The 21816-nt window shown below is 36.4% G+C and overlaps 2 protein-coding genes across 5 annotated transcripts in view; one reads left to right on the top strand and one right to left on the bottom strand.

The window, feature by feature from the left end:
• Positions 1-6159: 6159 nt before the first annotated feature.
• On the top strand, positions 6160-19667 carry LOC101884469 (uncharacterized). 2 transcript variants are annotated; one of them, XM_005162734.6, is made up of 7 exons: positions 6160-6419; positions 7725-8018; positions 9497-9535; positions 9614-9865; positions 12417-12521; positions 12617-12853; positions 15573-19667. In XM_005162734.6, the coding sequence occupies exons 1-7, from the start codon at positions 6386-6388 to the stop codon at positions 16919-16921; spliced, it is 2310 nt and encodes a 769-aa protein (XP_005162791.1). In that variant the 5' UTR covers positions 6160-6385; the 3' UTR covers positions 16922-19667. The 2 variants fall into 2 exon arrangements, with proteins under 2 accessions (XP_005162791.1, XP_073796761.1); XM_073940660.1 differs by having other exon boundaries at positions 9497-9865; positions 15573-19596.
• spice1 (spindle and centriole associated protein 1) overlaps positions 19665-21816 on the bottom strand; it is a 39349-nt gene continuing 37197 nt past the window's right edge. For all 3 annotated transcript variants that reach the window (XM_005162693.5, XM_073940331.1, NM_001008636.1), the window contains 1 exon segment: positions 19665-19984. In XM_005162693.5, coding sequence (XP_005162750.1) covers positions 19931-19984 — 54 coding nt within the window. In that variant the 3' untranslated portion in view covers positions 19665-19930.

The following is a 21816-nucleotide window of genomic DNA, read 5'->3' on the forward strand; positions in this document are numbered from 1 at the left end:
CATTATAGGAAATAAAGGCAAGCGATCAGTCAATATACAGAATGTACGTGGTTACATTAATCATTAACTTATCTTTGCGCTCAGCCAAAACACGTTACCTGAGAACAAGTAATAGATTCCAATGCCCAAAGTCAGGGAATATGTCGTTAGATAAAGACAACAAGATGAATGAAATATCACGTTTAATAAATATAGTGAGATTAGATCCAGCGGAAGATGCTTGATGAGAAGTCCGACTAGCAGAGCTCTCATCTGGGTAGATGGGCTGAGTGTGATTAAATGTTGAATGTGATGAGTTTCAACAATACTAAATTGAAACTTTATTTTTTTACATGGTTTAATAATTTTTTGTTATTAAAATTGAAGTTCCTGTTTCAAAGCTTACAGATAGATGGCTAATTTGTATGTCATTGACACTTTTGGCACTTTTTTGGAGTATTTTCATAAGTTTTGTTTTTTCCTGTAAATGATTCAATAAATACCGTACCGTGACATTCATACCGAGGTATTACCGTACCGTGAAATTCTGATACCGTTACATCCCTAATATATATATATATATATATATATATATATATATATATATATATATATATATATATATATATATATATACATACATACATACATACATACATATATATATATATATATATATATATATATATATATATATATATATATATATATAAAACTACTAAATGTTGTACTACGTAAAACCAAAACACGTTGAAATTGTTGTACGTTAGTAAACAATGGTCACCTCAAATTACCCATGGTTTTCCTAAAGAAACAAGTATTTAACCATGGTATATGTAGTAAAACTATTACAACTGTCAATCTGCTTAAAACATAACGTAAGCTGCATTTTAGAAGCAATATAGTTGATTTTCGCAACAAAAACTCAAGGCAAAATTGAAGCAAACACAAACGAACGCCATGCTCTAAAATTTAAGATAAAGGAATGTTTACATAAATGTAAGTGATTGAGGTGATAAAATAACTTACTAAAGAAACTCTTCAAGGAGTGAGGAGGGAGAAACGAGTGAAAATCCCCTTATAATTCACACACATATCAATTGAATGTCCACAAAAACACAACAGAGTTGGTGCTGCCCTCTGCTGGAGATTTACATAACCGCATATTACTGTCGTCATGAAATGAGGTATTATTGCATGAAACAGGAAAATTGACAGACATGAGAGTGGATGACTCATGACAAAATATGACATATACACATTAGAAAAAATAAAATCCTTTTAAAAAGTCATAAATAAGATACAAAAAACATCTTTTGCAACAAGAAAAACCATAGGTCTTCAAAGAATAAAAAACATCCTACACTACTGATCTAAAAATAATTATTTGACAGAATAAAAAATATCCCTATAAAACAAAGTGAAATTCCATAACAAAAACACAATGTCTAATAATGATAAAAAATCTAACTCAGATTCTAAAGACTGGAACTGGAAATTCCATTATGCCCAAAAGGATTTTAAAATCCTATAAGACAAAGTGAAAATACAATAAAAGACTTCTGAATGTCCATTAGAATTTTAGAATCCATTAAGATCCTATAGAAACCTAAAGGATAAACTGAAGTTCCAAAAGGATTTTTGACAAGGGTAATTCTGACTGGAGAAAGAAAACCAAAACAACCAAATCATATGTTAACCTTATGTAGTTAATCTTAGCATGAGCATTACAAAATAGTAAAATCAGGCAGATGTTGAGCTTCCACGAATGAGCAAAACTTTCCTGTGTGTCAGTCTTGCCACATGTATTGCGTCAACTGCTGATGAAAGAGAAAATGTGCGTGAATGTGCTTGACTGGGAAGTGAGAGGCAGCTGTGGTTCTTGGTGAAGGTGAAGTGGGGGTAGATTTAAATGTGTTAAAGAAGAACCAGGCTGCATCAACCTCCCTACTTATTATAAGAGCTCCTCATTGTTTTAAACAAGTGTGCCATGAATAAGGGGGGTTGTGGACATGAATGAATGTGTTTTTAAGCCTGCATGGATGAGTGAGAGTACAACTTTAGGAACTGATTTTTATTTTATTTATTTATTCTTTAGAAAAAATTTTATATCGTAAGAGTACATTTTACAAAAACAAATTAAAGTCTTCTTTAAAATGTAACCTTTAATTTAGTGTTTTTTACAAGCAATTTCTAAGTAAACAACCTGAAAGTAAATTGGATATTCTTTTATTTTAGAGTTAGAAATGACACATTAATTCTCAATATATTATGTTTTTAAATATGTGTTTACTTTAGTTTCTATTTACAATTATTAAAATGTGTTCATATTGTAATGCTGATTTATCAATGACTTGTAAACACACTTATGTATCCATATGTTCATTTATTTGGACTGCAATTTTTTCAGTGTTCACGAGTGTGTGTGTGGAGGGCTGGGGGTGTATCAGACCTATTGACTCTTGAATGGCTGAAATAAAGACCAGCACATGGGAATGAGCTCCTGGTTCTTGACGGGGCCGGAGCATTGAGATTCACTGGTGTGGGATTAATCCTTCATTCAGCCGCTCCTCCACTCAGCCATTCTTGGCACAAAGAGCCCCACCCAGTGTATGGAGGGTTTCCGTGACGACCCCTAACCTGGCATTTTGCACTGCTATTCCCAACCACTTTATGAGAGCGCGCAGTTACTTTGTTCCATATTTACTCCTGCTCATGTCCCTCCTCATGTCAAAAAACACTTATTAGACTGGGTCTGATCAGTGAAATAGGCTGGACTACTGTAATGCTCTGTTTGCTGGCTGCCCAGCATCCTCTATTAACAAACTTCAATTAGTACAAAATGCAGCTGCCAGAGTTCTTACCAGGTCTAGAAAATATGATCATATCAGCCCAATTTTATACTCCTTACACTGGCTGCCTGTTAAGTTTCGTATTGAATTTAAAATTATGCTTCTTGCATATAAAGCTTTAAATAATCTAGCTCCTGTTTATCTAACCAACCATCTGTCCCGCTACATACCAACTCGCTCTTTAAGATCTCAAAACTCTCTGGTACCTAGAATAGCAAAGTCAAGTAAAGGAGGTAGAGCCTTCTCATTTTTGGCTCCTAAACTCTGGAATAGCCTTCCTGATAACGTCCGAGGCTCAGACACAATCTCCCAATTCAAAACTAGATTAAAGACATATCTGTTTAGTAAAGCATACACTCACTGCATCATTTTGTGGGTTTCCACACAGGTTTCTGCACCATGTTTATATACACTATGAACAGCAGCTACGCTAATTATTCTCTTTATGCTCTATTTCCATCTGGAGATACTCATCCCGAGGTCCTCAGACTATGCAGCGCCACTGATTGAGATGATCCCATGGTTTCCATATCCTGGACCAGGCCGTATCCTGAGCAGCTGCTGTGGTGGTCATGGAGGAGTGGAGAGCATGAGACTGATTCCTGTGACAGGAACAGACGAGTCTTAGAGTCCAGGCCAGCGGAAATATTAAAATGGTCGTGCCTGAGTCTGGTTTCTCTCAAGGTTTTTCCTTCACTTTCGCCAATTGGTTAAGTTTTTTTTTTCCCCTCGCCACTGTCGCCACTAGCTTGCATGGTTTGGGATGGGTAGAGCTATGCATCGATGGATTTGCTCTTTAGTTTTTGGACTCTCAGTAGTGATTATTAAACCACACTGAACTGAGCTAAACTGAACTGAACTTAAACACTAAAAACTGAACTACACTGTTCCAATTTACAATGACCTTTTGTGTAAAGCTGCTTTGACACAATCTACATTGTAAAAGTGCTATACAAATAAAGGTGAATTGAATTGAATAATCAGGCACAGGTATGAGCTGCCTAAGTTAAGGAACTTTTATAGGCTAACACCAGAAACTTCCAACATCCAATCTGATGTACCGTTCATTTTACAGTATAATCTCCATCTGGGGCATTTGAAAACACACAGACATTAGAAATTGCGACCTCTTCTGGACAAAATGCTAAAGCTTTATTCTGCTATAGCCAAATCTCAAATTTCAGTGGCAGGCAAGGTTCAGCTCTGTTTAGTGAACAAATCAAGAACTGTAAAGCTGCTATTTTTCTATTATTGTTATACTATTCACATAGTATGCAATGGGTAGTAAATGATTACATGTTACCTTGATAATGTAATCAGTTTTAACTTCCAACCTAAAGGGAAACGGCCCAAGTAGCAAAGAATCTTGGTACAGATTTGGCATAAAGCTGGCACAGCAATCATTAATCCGGCATGGCATACTGCATGTCAGACAAACATGGCCCGTTTTTGGCAGAGATGGCAACGTCTTTAAGGCAGCACACAAGACATGGGCAAGATGTCAAATGTAGTATTTGGTTCAGATGTTACAAAACTGATATGTAGGCCTTGTAAGTTTGGGCACACATTTAAAATATATTTAATATATTTTTAAGTAAAAAAAATAAATAAATCTACCAATCATGTCACTTTTAGAAAAACCATGCCCATATGTGCCCAAAACGCAACGATTGATGGGTTTATCAATTTCATTGCAGTCGGGACACACCAATATCTGGTCCAGTTTAGGCCCAGTTACGGATTATTAACTTGGCTGAGACTTGGCCCAGATATGGTCTATGTTTGGCCATTGTCTGGAAGCCAGACTTGGTCCAGTGATGTACAGTAACTGACTGCAACATCATGTGGGCCCAGGGGCCTTAAGCAATTCCAGCCATGGGACACAAGTCCTGTAATGCAGATTTGTACTTTTATTTTATTTTTTTTTATATTGCAGTTTGTTATATCACTCAATCTTCTTTTCTACATTTTAAATGATTTTTATTTTTTATTTTAAATTAATTTACAACTAAAATAATACATTTTTTTTAAATAAATTTGACTGCTGGACTACTCTATGATGGATATTTTATTTTGTAATGTTATTATTACATAACATTACATTATTATAAAAATATTATATTTGATTGTATACTAAATAATATTTAATTACAACAAATTGTATTTGTTTAACTCTCACCAGAAAAAATGTGATAGAAAACGATGTTATATATATTTTATAGGTATAAACTATAGGCCCAAACCTATTTAAGCCTTTTTTTAAAAAACATTTTTATTAATTATAATGAACACACACACACACACGGACACACGCACACATACACACAAACATTCTCCTTTTGGGTTAACTAACTGTAATTAGATTACATTACATTATATATTACAATTACTTTTTTATTGATCATATGATTACATACTTGTGAAAAAACGAAATCTTTATTATATAGTGGCATGTAATAATTACGTGTCCTCTAAAAGTCCTAACAAAAATATTTTAAACCTGGAAGACTATGGACATGTAATGTAATTTCCATATTTATTAATGTTGGTTCAAGTAACACAGGAATTTCCATATTGGGCTTGAAATCAAGCCAGTTTTGTTAAATAGTTTGACTGATTTTAGAACTTCTGTTTATGCCTACAAAGGGGCTTACTTTATAGTAGTCTCTAAAAGCTGTCACAGTCACACTATGGTGGTGACAGGTTAATACCTGTCAGTCAAACTATTTAACAAAACTGGCTTGATTTCCTACCCCTGATAAGGGAAATAAAACCTGCCTCAATAAGAAGGAGCATTTAAAAACATGTAATAACAGTAGGCTACTGTCTAATACTAAAGTCTCAACCAACAGGTGGTAAAAAAGGTAGTCTACTCTACTACAATACACAATGAATAACTGCTCACAGTTGGAATACATAGTGAAAAGTGAATAGCTGATATCGCAAAGACAGATCCACATCACGTGGGAAAACCTCGAACATCATATGGTACATTACCACAAAAAGCTGCCCTGTTCAACAGATACCCACAGAACATGCGAAGAACATTCCTCTGAGGAGGAGTAAAGTATTCTCTCATATTCGACCGCTTTGAACAATATTTGTGTTGGTTTCATAAGACAAAATCAGGTACAGTAGCAGGTACAGAGGACACGCCCATTTATAGTTTCATTCCTGAGCTCCAACTCTTTAGATTGTATTATCAAAGCAGAATATTTAACTGTATATATCAGTTTAATAAACAGAAGTTTCTACATTTCACAGTGAATATGAAACCTTGTTGACTCGAGACTTTCGCGGGTCGCTCACCACATCCAGGAAGTGTGGCACACTAAGGAACTGCTCGAGACTCTTCGCTAGAAAATTGCAAGACGCATGATTTAAAAGGTGTAATCTTTGACATAAGTTCACGTTCCCCGAGCTTTTATATACGCCACGCGGCAGGATTTCCGTCTACTGAAACGACACGATGAACCGAGAGAGATCATCTGACGTCTGAATGGAAGTGACAGACTTTGAAGAGGAGCCTGAGTTACTGCCCATTTAAAACTGTGATGGCTTCCACACACGAGATACTCCACAATTCAGGTACTATCTATCTATCTATCTATCTATCTATCTATCTATCTATCTATCTATCTATCTATCTATCTGTCTGTCTGTCTGTCTGTCTGTCTGTCTGTCTGTCTGTCTGTCTGTCTGTCTGTCTGTCTGTCTGTCTGTCTGTCTGTCTGTCTGTCTGTCTGTTGTTCTATCTATCTACAAATTTAAATATTCTATCAACAACTTATCTATCCATCTACTCGTCTGTCCTTCCATCCATATATCTGTGCATATCTTTCTATCTATCTATCTATCTATCTATCTATCTATCTATCTATCTATCTATCTATCTATCTATCTATCTAAATATTCTATCAACAATCTATCCCTCTACTCGTCTGTCAGTTAATCCATCCATCTGTGCTTGTCTGCCTGTCATTCATTCTATCTATCTATCTATCTATCTATCTATCTATCTATCTATCTATCTGTCTGTCTGTCTGTCTGTCTGTCTGTCTGTCTGTCTGTCTGTCTGTCTGTCTGTCTGTTGTTCTATCTATCTACAAATTAAATATTCTATCAACAACTTATCTATCCATCTACTCGTCTGTCCTTCCATCCATATATCTGTGCCTGTCTGCCTATCTATCTATCTATCTATCTATCTATCTATCTATCTATCTATCTATCTATCTATCTATCTATCTGTCTGTCTGTCTGTCTGTCTGTCTGTCTGTCTGTCTGTCTGTCTGTCTGTTGTTCTATCTATCTACAAATTAAATATTCTATCAACAACTTATCTATCCATCTACTCGTCTGTCCTTCCATCCATATATCTGTGCCTGTCTGCCTATCTATCTATCTATCTATCTATCTATCTATCTATCTATCTATCTATCTATCTATCTATCTATCTATCTATCTATCTATCTATCTATCTATCTATCTATCTATCTATCTATCTATCTATTTAAATATTCTATCAACAATCTATCCGTCTACTCGTCTGTCAGTTAATCCATCCATCTGTGCTTGTCTGCCTGTCATTCATTCTATCTATCTATCTATCTATCTATCTATCTATCTATCTATCTATCTATCTATCTATCTATCTATCTATCTATCTGTCTATCTGTCTATCTATCTATCTATCTATCTATCTATCTATCTATCTATCTATCTATCTATCTGTCTATCTATCTGTCTATCTGTCTACCAATTTAAATATTCTATCAACAATCTATCTATCCATCTGTCCGTCTATCGGTCCATCCATCCATCCATGAAACAACATCCAAGTAGACAACATATTTAATAAAAACGGCCCATCTTGCTCTACTCTTCCTACAGGACTAGAGCAGAAGCAGACAGTGAAGGGCCGTCTGCTGTCTTCACAGATGCTGCTGGTGGATGGTCTGTATCACCTCGGCCCACTGCTTGACTGTGTAATATCCATAGGGCTGCTCTCTAGAGAAAACTGTTACGAGATTGAAGCAGAGCGAACGCCCCCCAATAAAGCCCGAAAACTTCTAGAGATCGTTGACGCTCAGATGGATGAAAGTGGTGCCTCCAGATTCATGGAGTGTCTGAGAAAATGCCAGAAACATTACCCACGTCTACGAACCTGGCTGACTTCAGAAGAAAGTAGGTTTTATTTTGCATAAAGTATTCTGTCTTAAGGCGAGACGCAGATTTTTTTAAATTTAATCTCTTCATAAAGTGTTTTTTTCAGTCTAACTTTAAATAAAACATCCAAAACACAATCACACATTTTTTTGTTGGCCTAATCAATGTGTCAGTAGATTTTTATTACAATACACTACCTGACAAAAATTTGGTCGAACCCAGTTATAAGAACTACAAATAATGACTTGACTTTTAGTTGATCATTTAAAAAAGTGGCAGAAGGTAGACTTTTCTGATGAATCATCTGTTGAACTGCATCCCAATCATCACAAATACTGCAGAAGACCTATTGGATCCCGCATGGACCCAAGATTCTCATAAAAATCAGTCAAGTTTGGTGAAGGAAAATTCATGGTTTTGGGTTACATTCAGTACGGGGATGTGTGAGAGATCTGCAGAGTGGATGGCAACATCAACAGCCTGAGGTATCAAGACATTTGTGCTGCCCATTACATTACAAACCACAGAAGAGGGCAAATTCTTCAGCAGGATAGCGCTCCTTCTCACACTTCAGCCCCCACATTAAATTTCCTAAAAGCAAAGAAGGTCAAAGTGCTCCAGAATTGGCCAGCCTAGTCCCCAGAACATTATTAAGCGTGTCTGGGGTAAAATGGAGAAGGCTTTGATGATGAACTGTGGGAGTCCTGCAATAACGCTTTCTTTGCCATACCAGATGACTTTAGTAATAAGATATTTAAATCATTGCAGAGATGTACAGTATGGATGCAGTCACCCAAGCTCATGGGAGTCATATACAATATAATTTTTTCCACTGCACCACGATTTTATATTCTATACTGTACATTATTCCTGTTAAGTGACAAGACTGTTGTCTAAGCAAAGTCAGACCTTACTGTCCTAAAGAATGGAAAAATCAAGAAATTATCATATTTTGGTTAATATGCATAAAGAAGCCTTTGCCTTTCAAATAAGCCACTTCTAATACCAAATGATCAACTAGAAGTTTCTATTTGTTGTTCCTAAAAGTTGTATAGGCAACAAGACTTTTGTCAGGTACTGTATATATTTTCAAATTTTTCAAACATTCAGCCATAAACATTTACTTTAGCAGCAAGACATTAATCAATATATATTCTGAAGTTTCTTTAAAAATATTCAAGACAAAATTCAAAAACGAGAATTTTAAACCAAGAATAAAAAAAAAAAAATCAGATTTGTTTATGACAAATGTATGTAACTATAATTAAATAATTTAATAAATTTTTATATTATGAAAATGCCTTTTTAGAAATGATGACTTTTTAGAAATCTTGTAACCTTCAATGTAATCAACCAACTTGAGAATTATGGTAATATTTATATTATAAATAATAACTGTTAGTTATTTTCTTATCCTATTCGCTTGCAGTGTCTTGCCTTAAAACTTAAAAATAATAATGTTTTAACATTTGTAACATTTTGTGCTCTCAAATCAGATCAACCCGCACCAGTTTGTATTCAGCAAGGTCCAACAGGTAGGAAAGTACCATTATTTTTAATGACATATTTCTGTAAATGTCTCCATCCCACACTGTTGTCCTTTCTCCATGCAGAACGTCATGTTCAGGCCCGGTTTGGTGTTCTGTCCTCACGCCTGGGCTGTTCTGCTCTGCCGGTCTCATATGATCTTTTCTCCAGTGGCATTTTGACTCAGCTGGAGCTAGAGAAAATCGAAGCAATACTCATCCCAACCCAGCAAGCACAAACCCTGCTGTCTATCTGTCTGAAGAAAGGAGAAAGAGCGTGCAAGAGCTTTTACGCAGCCCTACAAAATGAGGACAAGCAGCTGGCTGAGGAACTTAATGGTCAGAAAACTGTTACCTATGCATGAAATATTACATGTATATATATTATGTGTGTAATGTGATATAAATACACGCCAAATAATTTAGATGGATACAATATTATAATTTGAAGTGCATGCAAAATGATGATTTATATTTATGCAGAATTACAGTTTAAATGCATTCAATAGTATACCGTAAAGTCATGAAATTTAAAAATGCAGGCAATGTTATAATTTAAAGGCATGCAGTGTATTGAATGCAAACAATATGAATGCTTGCATGCAATATTATAATCATAAGGCATGCGGTGTAATAAATATAAACGCGCATGTATAAATGCAATATCACACGAATAGCAGTGTAATGTGGCTGTATATCAGCCCTGGTGGGAGGCATGCATGCAGCTTTAGTGTCCCACCAGTGATGATATACAGCCACATCGCACTGCTACAGCTGTGATATTGCATGTATAGAACAGTTTGATGGCATAATCGTGTGTATAAAAATGAAAATCAAATACCCTGTTGTAAGAGGAACTACTTTCTTCCACCATTAGACTTGTTTGAGATCCGCCTCGCCTTGAATGCAGTGTAGATAAGAGCAGGTGGCTGCAGTAAGAGGAGGGCTCAGAAGATACATCAGTAGTCAAACACTTCCCGAATCTCTGCTGCATGGAAATGTCACCAGTAGTGGAGATCGCGTTTGCGTTTTTTTATTTTTATTGCGGATAAATGACCACATGAAAAAATACTAGTAATTTATAGTGAATGCAGTGTATCCGGAAAGTAATCATAGCGCTTCACTTTTTCTAATTTTTTTTAAACTACAGCCTTATTCCAAAATGAAATAAATCCATTCAGTACCCTAAAATTGTACACACAATACCCCATAATGACAATGTGAAAAAATATTTTTTTTAAATTGTTGCAAATTGATTAAAAATAAAAAAGCTGAAAAAGCACATGTACATCAGTATTTACAGCCTTTGCCGTGAAGCTCTAAATTAAGCTCAGGTACATTCTGTTTCTACTGATCATTCTTGAGATGTCTCAGCTTAATTGAAGTTCACCTGTGGTAAATTCAGTTGATTAGACATAATTTGAAAACACATACACCTGTCTATATAAAGGGCCCAGGGTTGACAGTGCATGTCAAAGCATAAACCAAGCATGAAGACAAAGGAATTGTCTGTAGACCTCCGAGACAGGATTGTTTCGAGGCACAAGGCTGGGGAAGGTTACAGAAAATTTTCTGCTGCTCTGAAAGTTCCAATGAGCACAGTGGCCTCCATCATCCATAAGTGGAAGATGCTTGGAACCACCAGGACTCTTCCTAGAGCTAGCCGGCCATCTAAGCTGAGTGATCAGTGGAGAAGAGCCTTAGTCAGGGAGGTGATCAATAACCCGATGGTCTCTCTGTCTGAGCTCCAGCGTTCTTCTGTGGAGAGAGAAGAACCTTACAGAAGGATAACCATCAGTGCAGCAATCCAACAATCAGGCCTGTAAGATAGAGTGGCCAGACGGAAGCCACTCCCCACCTGGAATTTGCCAAAAGGCATCTGTAGGACTCTCAGACCATAAGATACCGAATTCTCTGGTCTGATGAGACTAAAATTGAACTCTTTGGAGTGAAGACCCGGCGTTACGTTTAGAGAAAACCAGGCACCGCTCATCACCAGGCTAATACCATCCCTACAGTCAAGCATGTTGGTGGCAGCATCATGTTGTGGTGATGTTTTTCAGCAGCAGGAACTGGAAGACTAGTCAGTATAGAGGGAAAGATGAATGCAGCAATGTACAGAGACATCCTGAATGAAAACCTGCTTCAGAGACCTCTTGACCTCAGACTGGGGCAATGGTTCATCTTCCAGCAGGACAATGACCCAAAGCGCACCGCCGAAATATCAATGAAGTGGCTTCACAACAACTCAGGGAATTTCCTTGAGTGGCCCAGCCAGAGCCCAGACCTAAATCCTATTGAACATCTCTGGAGAGATCTGAAAATGGCTGTACAACGTCGCTTCCCATTCAACCAAAGAGGCATGGGCAAAAATTCCCACAGACACGTGTGCCAAGCTTGTTGTATCATATTCAAAAAGACTTGAGGCTGTAATTCCTGCCAAAGGCGCATCAACAAAGTCTTGAGCAAAGGCTGTGAATACTTATGTACATGTGATTTTTCAGGTTTTTTATTTTTATTTTTAATCAATTTAAAACAATAAAAAAAATTTTTACATTGTCATTATGGGGTATTGTATGTAGAATTTAGAAAATAAATGAATTTAATCCATTTTGGAATAAGGCTGTAACATAAACAAATGTGGAAAAAGTGCAGCGATATGAATACTTTCCGTATGCACTGTATATATATATATATATATATATATATATATATATATATATATATATATATATATATATATATATATATATATACACTAATTGCAATAAAATAATTTAAATGCATGCTATATTATTATATAACAGCACTAAATGTAAGCTCTAATGTTGCTTTAGCAGGAAATTCACTAGCCTGTTATTCAATTTTCGTTGCAATCTTCTCATTGTAGTAAACAGTGTGGTGGAAGACCATAATAAAGAGACTGAAGGCAGCATCGTGCAGATAGCAGTGGAGGAAACCAGAGGTCACTTGAGGGCAGCTTTACCTCTTTCAGGTGATTCACGATTCAACATTATACCAGAATGGACCACATTTCAGAATTAAACCAGATCTCCGGAGTTCACCTCAGACTGATGTTGTTTCCATCAGGTGGCCTGCAGCAGGTCATGGCTCACCTAGGGTTGACTGAGGACGTTGAGATCAGATTTAACGTGTGTGAGGTGGGTGTGGCGATGGGTTTGCCGCGTCGGACGGTCAGAGAGTATCTTCTGGAAGGGGTCAGCATAGAAGACTCCGCTCAGCTGGAGGCTCTGGTGTCCCTCTATATGGAGAAGACAAAAGATAAAGACAGGCTATTGAGCAGAGTGGCAGAACTCAGCCCTCAGTGTAAGTGATGGACAAATTTATCAAGATTCGGTCTTATCAGTACAAAGAAAAAACCTAATATTTATATTGAATTAATTTTTTATTTTATGTAGTTTTTTACATATATGTAGAATATCTACATAATAGTTTATGTCAATATTTGTATGCATGTTGCATTGCTGCTGCTTTTACCTGATGTCTTAACAGATGATCTGATCTTTAGAAAGCCCTAATGATTTACCTAAATGTATGCGCACGAATGTGTAAATCTAAATGGATTTAAAATGACCATTTGAATGCATGTAATATCTTAATGAAGTAATATTATTATCAAAATGCATGCAGTATCATGTAAATGCACCAGAAAATGACAATCACAGGATGGCAGCAGATCCTCCTCCTGAAGAAAATGAAAATTACTCCAGAAATCATGTTGATTTTATGCTTTTTAATATATCTTACTGTTCTTTATGCTTAATAAATATTTTTGCACCCTTTAGTAGAAATGTAGTGCGTTTATGAAAGAAGAAACTAATTTGAAATGCCTAATTTTTGTGTCACTTGATCAGTTTAATTCATTCAAATTTATACAAGTGAAAAATACATATATATTTAATGAAATTTTAAATAGTACCATATGGGGATTGTAATGTTTAATCAAAAAGTAATAAAGGCACAAATATCTTTATAACAAACACACATTTATAAAAAGAAATAAATAAAATAATTCAATGTATAAAATTTATATTATTAATGTACATACATGTGTTCAGGGTGTAAGAAAGTGTTTACATTAAAATAATTTACGTACTGTTTATAACACATTCATTTTTGTGATAAACTGTTTAAAATTAGCAGAAAAAAAGTTATTTCCAAAAATACAAATAGTTAAAAGTGAGTTTTAAAGTTTTTGTGACATGTGCTTTAGTTAGAACAGACAACAAAAGCAGAACATAAACAATAACAAATAAATGTACTTTTCCAAAACAAGTAAATAAATACAAATCTGAAGAGGAAGAGTAATAAAAAAAATGTATTAAAACAACCTGAAGAGGAAATTAGTGGTAAATAAGTTATTTAAAAAATCATTTGAAGAGGAAAAGAATAATAATAATAAAAAAATAGATAAGAAGTAAATAAAAAAATTGAAGAGGAAACAAAGTTGTGATGGTCCATTATTAGTAGTTTTAGTAGACTTTAGTGCTTAATATCTGTTGATATGCTCCTTCAACAGACATTGAACTAACTATAAGAAACTTTGCAAGTACATGTCATGCCTAACCCAAACCCTAACCTAACGGTCTACTTATAATCTAATGAGAATAAGTTGGCATAACCTAAATTCAACAAACGGACCATCAAAATAAAGTATGACCAAAACAAAAATGCATAAACGAGTAAATAAATAAATACAGAGTGTTTGTGCCATCAGTCCATCTCTTCTTGTCTTGTTTCTTTCTTTGAGTAAGTGGGATTTGAACACAAGTAACATAAGACAGTTCTGTGATGTCGTGTGGAAAAATGTTTAATAACAACTTAACTGAACTATATTGTACAGTCAAAACACTCTTGCTTCCATCTTCATGACAGTGAGTTGCATCAGCATATACTCTATATTAAAAAATTTAATTACTTTTACAATATTTTTTACTTTTCAGTAAGTTTTGCTTTTTACATTATTATTAACATAAACAAAAAACAATGTACATATGGCTCTTATACAGAGTATAAAAAAACAGTCACAATAAATGTTAGGTCCCAGACATATTTTTTTATATACAGTAAGCAAAACAATCCTATAATGATTAGATGTCATTTCCAATAAAAAAGAACATTAGAACGAAAAAGAACTATTAGAAAACTTTTGAGCCTGCCTTTGGAGGAAAACATTCAATTTTTAGAAAATAGACTACATTTTGTACTGACATCGGTATAATAACAAACTTTATTTTATACAGTACCTTTCAAAAGGGCGACGCAGTGGCGCAGTAGGTAGTGCTGTCGCTTCATAGCAAGAAGGTTGGTGGTTCGAGCCTCAGCTGGCTCAGTTGGCGTTTCTGTGTGGAGTTTGCATGTTCTCCCTGCGTTTGGGTTTCTTCCGGGTGCTCCGGTTTTCCCCCACAGTCCAAAGACACAGGTACAGGTGATTTTGGGTAGGGTGAATTGTCCATAGTGTATGCAAGTGTGCGAATGAGTGTGTATGGGTTTCCCAGTGATGGGTTGCGGCTGGAAGGGCATCCGCTGCGTAAAACATATGCTGGATAAGTTGGCGGTTCATTCTGCTGTGGCGATCACAGATTAATACAGGGACTAAGCCGAAAATAAAATGAATGAATAAATGAATGAGTACCTTTTAAAAGTACCAGATCAAAGTGTTTACACACAAATAAAAAGTAAAGCAGTAAAAGATACATTAAAAAAACTTGACAAAAAAAAAAAAAAAAAAAAAAAGACATGAAATCAGAAAATAAAATGTAAAAACAAAACAATTTAAAACTACCTTAAAAATTACCCTTAATAAATCCATGCTCATCTAAAAACACTCAAGGATTTTGCAGTCCCAACTTTAGAGCGCAGATAATTCCCCAGTTTAGGTACCAGAAAGAATCCTAAACCCCCATAGATTTTAGATTTTTTTTGTTGACAGTTAAAAAATATATCAGATGAGCGTAAAGCATGTGCAGGGGAGATAGACGGACAGACAGACAAACATTTTTCAAAAGCTGCTTGTCATCCGCAGGGGTCCAACTCTCTGAGAGGGGCTGTCTGCTGCTGAGGCTGCTGCAACAGGCCGAGACCCTCCTCCGCAGCGGGATCCACAGCCACCTGCACAGCTGGGATCACCTGCATGACCAGGACCACTTGCGCAGCTGGGACCACCTGTGTCCTGATGACAGCACGGATCAGCGGACAGTGTGGGCCATCTTCAGCTTTCTGATATGGGACTGCATGGCAGAAGTTCTGGAGGAGCCCGAGGCCAAGCCAAGCGGAGGAATCCTGGGAATGATGGAGCAGCTGAGCGCCAGCGGCCGGATCGAAGGCCCTCTTCTGCAGGAGATCGAGCAGTGCTGGACTGAAGGAGACGCTGAGAGTCTCCTGCAGAGCGTTCGAGTGCTCGCTCAGGTGCTGAAGGACCTGCATCCCCATCAGGAAGGCCTCCAGCTGTCCTCTTCAGTGGAAGGCTTGTTTTCCTGCAGGCCAAGCAGGCTGCACCGGGTCACTTCCTTCCAGGGCGTGTCTTCACGGGTCATCCGGAAAGCTCTGAGCAGCATGGTTCCATCCACCTCGGACCATGATGCAACTCTTTTAGCAAGACAGTATTTGGAGGCGTGTGTTCGTATTGCACGCCTTTTAGAAGTTGTGCAGCCCACGAGAACCACTATTGATTTCTCAAACGCCAAAGTTGCTGCAGTAACCCAGCATGTTCGGTTTGTTCTGTCAAATCCTGCTTTTAACTCGGAGTCCTTCGATGCTGGAATCCGACATCGTTTGCTTTCAGTGTTGGAGTTCAATCCTGCCAATCTAGGCATAGGCTCTCTCATGCAGCTGCACCAGGAGACCCTTTCCGACTTGCAGAGCTACCTACAACTCGGCGAGCATCACAACTTTCAGTTTATTCTCGAATCAGTGAGGATAATTGGTCCCGCGAAGCTTTTTTCTGCGAGTAGGGTTCATGGGCCTGTCGCTATCGATAATGGGGTGGAAGAAATCCTTCGCTTCATCACTTCAGAACCTACCTCATTTTTAGTTCGACTGCATTGTCTTTGTTATGAAGAGGGGAGGGGGCGTTTTAAGGTGTGTGTGCCACGTTGTGCGTGTATATATTTGCTCAAAGCTGAAGGTCTGCGGGATATGCAGTGGTGCGGAGGGGATGTTCTGGTGGAGGTCGGTGGGAAAGTGTGGGTGAGAGAGGGGGAAGGTGTGGGCTGGGATGAGCTGCAGGCTCTAGCTCAGAGACACTGCGCTCAGATTAAGGATGACGGCTGCTGCTTTAAGGTCAAGAGCGTTGGGTTGGAGTGTGAGGTCAAGTTTATATACAGGAGTGGAAGGCTGTGGGCTGAGCCGCATAGAGATTGTGAAGTGGATTGAAAATACGAGTAGCTTAACATTGCAGCGGGCCGCAGCTTGATATTTAATAGTATTTGAATAAACATTTTTGAAATTTTTAAAGATTAAAAATGTATTTTTAAGGATTTAGGTAAAATATTACAAATATTGAAATTTAAAAACTGTGAAAAAAACCTTTCTATTTTAACAGGTGCAGGAATAGGCTGGGATTTCTAAATCTCTTTAAGAGTCTGGGATTTAGCGTTTGCTTTCTACAGTCATCATTAATTGTTTGTGCTTTTTGCATTATTTTAAGCTTTATATTGCCAGTGTGTCTCAATCCTTCAGCACCAAGGCAATAGCCAAGAGAGAGCTGCAGCTTTTACCTGTCAGTGGGTGCCAAATGGCTCCTATATAGCTGAAAGTGAAATCGTGAGTTATTGGTTTAAATTTCAACAGATTTTTGATTTTACTTGAACTCAAACAGTGTCCTGTTAAAGGTGTTGATGCTAAACAGTTTTTTAAAAACATGTTTATTATTCTATTGTCAAACTATCGAAATGTCTATATCTATAAAGTTCAGAAACATGGCTGTGATGGCATTTTATCAAGTAATCCTAATAGTTGGTTTTGCTTCGCACCATATTTTCATAGATGTGAAAGCTGTAACAATGACGTCTTCATGGTTGCATTTTAGTCTTTTGCCATAAACTAGATGCAATTTTGATATCCATGCTTTTTCCCCACAGATAATGTTTTGGGCTTATTAGGGGGTTTTGCACTAAAGGAATTTTTTTCATTGTTCTTAGAACTGTTAGAAGTACCCAGATGAATTTTGCATGTTTGTGCCACAAGAACGATGAACAATTGTAGTACTAGGTTTGTCATGTGGGGGAACTGAATTAGCTCCTACTTCAGATTATGTCTAATCCAGCACAATAGGTACTAACGGTGACTAAATGTACGATGGTCCACTCAAAACACTGGCACAGTATTTTAAGGTGTTATAAGACATACAGATTCAAAATGCTAACGGTAGCAGCATATTTGTCACAGGTGCTTTAGTGTTTTTTTTTTTGTTTCAATAGCATAACATTTATGTCTACATTCAATCATCTCTATTAGCTTGAAACACAAAAGGACATAAAGCTTTGATCATGGTGTCTATATTCTAGCTGTCAGTTGGCTTATATCAGTTCCAATGAGGCATGGGCCAGTATAAGATTCTGATGGTATGATAACCTTGGATAAAAATATCATGGTTTCACGGTATTGTGATTGCAGAAAATTTTGGCGATTTTAAAACCCTGACTTTTCCAAACCGCGTATACCTTGAACACGGTTATCATCCCATGCCTAGTTCCGATTAGTAGTGCTTATTCATCTGAAGCAGAGACTAAATTTATCATACCTCTGTGCAATTTCAAAGGTAAAGTCATGAAATTTGCACCATCTGAAGAATTTCTAGAGTCCCTTAAGAATTTTCTCTCCAACAGAAACGCTGCTTGGTTAAAAGTGACTTCGGCATGAGCAGTTTTAAGTAACATATCTAAAAATAACATATCTAAACAACTATGAACCAAATTGTGCACAAAATGTTTCTGAAATGTCATGGTCATGTATATCTATAGCAAGTGGTAGATTCCATATACATTTCAAAGGAAAATCTGAAAATTCAGAATCTTCCATCAGATCATAGTGCTAATGAAACACAGCAGGTTTCATTTATTTAGGAAAATATAGAACCAAGATAGAGCATTTAATATAACTTGGGGTAGAGGTCTGCAATCCTGCGGCTGTCCCGCGGGCGCCGCGGGACCAGACCAGATTTTTGCGGCACGGGTATAAATTTCCGAATAAATCGCGGGAGCAGTCGGTAACGGGTTTAATTTGGGATGGGAGCGGGCTGTCTAGCAATATCGCTCCAGACTCGTGTATGTATGTGTGTAAATGAAATAGCGTGATGCTGTGTTTAGCTTGTTTGTTGCTGTGTGTATGTGTGCGCACGCGCAAATGAGAGATGTGTATGTGTGCGTGTGTGTGTGTGTTTAAACAGACAGCTTGTTATAGGCTGTCTGGACTGTATAGCTGGGTGATTTTCGGTTTTGTTCTCCCCCCGCTCTTTAGCAGGATCAGGCGCGGCGGGTAGAAAACGGGGCGGGTCGGGCTGCGGGACAACAAGTGCTTAATATAAGCGGGAGCAGTCGGGTTCGAGCTAAAACCTGGCAGGTGTGGGTGGGAGCGGGATTCAAAATTTAGTCCCGCGCAGATCTCTACCTTGGGGTCAGCACTGTTAACTACATAGGGTAACATTTGACAAAAAAGTATTACTGGCCCTACGTTTAGTTGCTTCTGTGTGGCTTGGCCCTGTGATCATCGGAGATTTGGAGGAGCAGCAAAATAATAGAAGACTGTAACATTTCTGAATGGTGATTACTGTAATGGTACGAGTCTCAATGCATGACTTTGAATGTGACCTGTATGAGAGTACTCATGGTAATTTCATATCCATGCTGTATTAAAGTATATTAAAATATTAAAACAGCATATTAAATAAAATATTTTTATTGTTGGGTGGTTTATATGGTGCTGTGCTCCTAAAAATCTATTAGTAACCAGATATAATTTACAAAATATTTTGGATTTTTTGTATGGCAGTACAGAAAATTTAAAGTTGCTTGATCAGTTGATTTTTTTTTTTTTTTTTTTTTTACATTTTTGCTAAATAAAATGTATAAATGTTAAAAACTCTCTAAAATGTTAAACAGAAAACAAATACAAAGCATTTAATGATCTGAAATTTATTGTGGCATTTTTTATTGCTTAAAAAAAATATTAAAATTCATACATTAAATAAACCTGACAAGTCATTAAGCATGTCTAATATATATATATATATAAAAAATACTTCATATGAGAATTCAAGTGTACGATATTCTAGATCAAATGTATCTACTCCTTTAACGCTCATGGTTTGTTACACTGGTCATGATGTCTTTTTATATTGAAGACCAAGTTAAGGATGTATTGGACATGTTGTGCATAGAAACATTATTTGACATGAGCTGACAATGCAAACCAGCCATCTCTTTTCAGCTTTTCCACCTGTCAGAATCAAGACAAAATGAAGCATGAATATGAAACATGTAGGGCTGAACAATATATTGCTTACACATCAATTTCACTATGTGTCACATTGCAGGACTAGATTATTTATTAAAGATTAAAAGATAAAGATATTACTTTTTAAAATTACTTATACAAGCATGAACATTTTATTGTTCAATTTCTGTACTTGAATACAGTTGGAATTATAAGTAAATTATGGCTGCACAATATATGGTTTCAGGATTAATATCACAATGTGAATGTCCGCAATAGTCACATCACACGATCTGCAATACTGAGTTGGGATTATAGTTGATCAACAATCATGAGATACATGAGATTTGTGGAGTCGCTGCGAAATATAACCAGAACAGAGTGAAACTTTATTATTTGCTTGTGTTTAAAAGGCATTTCAAGCAAATGTTAAGTATTTAAGAGCTGCTTGTAACTTTAATGAAGAATAATTTTGCTGAATTATTAATGCAGTGAAGACTATACAGTTTTATTTGACATTTTTATTATTCCATTTCTGTTCCTGAATACTGATTGACTCTCTGAAAAACCATAAAGCTCTCTTTATTTTACTTGTTTTCTTTGCCCTATGGTAATTATTCTTGCTTGGAATTTGTTTATATATTATACATGGTTAACACCCTTATAAAATCACCCCAATTAATATATACTAATTATTTTCCCCCAAATAGAGCTATTCAAGCCATCTGCTGAAATTCTGTTCATATTGCAATATATATTGCAGAAAAAAGAAATATCGCAATATCACATTTTTCCAATATCATGCAGTGCTATTATAAAACACTGATTATTTATTTATTTTTGTTTGTAATTTAATATCATTTATGCAGATCCAACAGAGCGATTTAAAATGTATATTGTGGCCAAACAAAATATTGCTATGTATGATTTTTCCAATATTGTGCAGCCCTAGAAACACAAATAATTTGATTTAAAAATACTAAATATAATCCTGTTTACCTGGTATTAAGATGCAGTTTGGTTGATCGAATCACAATTAAACAATATACACAAATGCAAGCAGTAAAGGGATTATTACAAAAAAAACATAACCAATCCAAACTGCACAGTACCAAAACAGAAAAACTACATATGCACAATATATATTTTCAGTTCACAGTAAACTGCTTTGGAACAGCCTGCCGATTGGACCAAGTAAGCAAACAGATTTAAACATATTTCAAAGAGAGGTCAAAAAGTGGTTCAAACTAAATCAGGTTAGAGATTATCAAGCGGTTTCCTCTATTTATTTATTGGCAATGTACTTTTTAAATATTTATACAACAGTTCTGTCTGGTTCTCGAATCTGATTGGCTGATAGCCATGCAATATTCTGTAATATCAGAACTCGTACAACTAACACACCCTTGTGTATTACTCCACCCACATAGAGTGACAGCAGATCAAAAAAACTCACTAGAGTTGGACAAATAAGGCAGCTGTTGACAACATGATGTACTTTTGAGGCTTTTTTGGGTGAGAATGTAGTTGTTTAGATTGCAACTATGCAGTTTATTTATAAGGATAGTGACAATTTTAAATATTTATAATATTTCTGAGACTCAGTGTGTGTCGGCATCCATCAGCCTGTCACTGAGCAAAGCAAAGACGGTTGACATTGTCCATCCACAAGATGACAACAGAGACCGCATGATAAGACCTTCAAGGAGAAAAAAAAACAGAGATTGCAACAGAGAAATACTGGAAGATCTCTCTCTAGACTTATGGTATGCCATGTCACATTTAGCCTTATAATCTTAAAATGTCAGCAAAATCACCTGTTTTGTCATCACTTC

The sequence above is a fragment of the Danio rerio genome, chromosome 24 (assembly GCF_049306965.1).
Source record: "Danio rerio strain Tuebingen ecotype United States chromosome 24, GRCz12tu, whole genome shotgun sequence".
Classification (NCBI taxonomy): domain Eukaryota; kingdom Metazoa; phylum Chordata; class Actinopteri; order Cypriniformes; family Danionidae; genus Danio; species Danio rerio.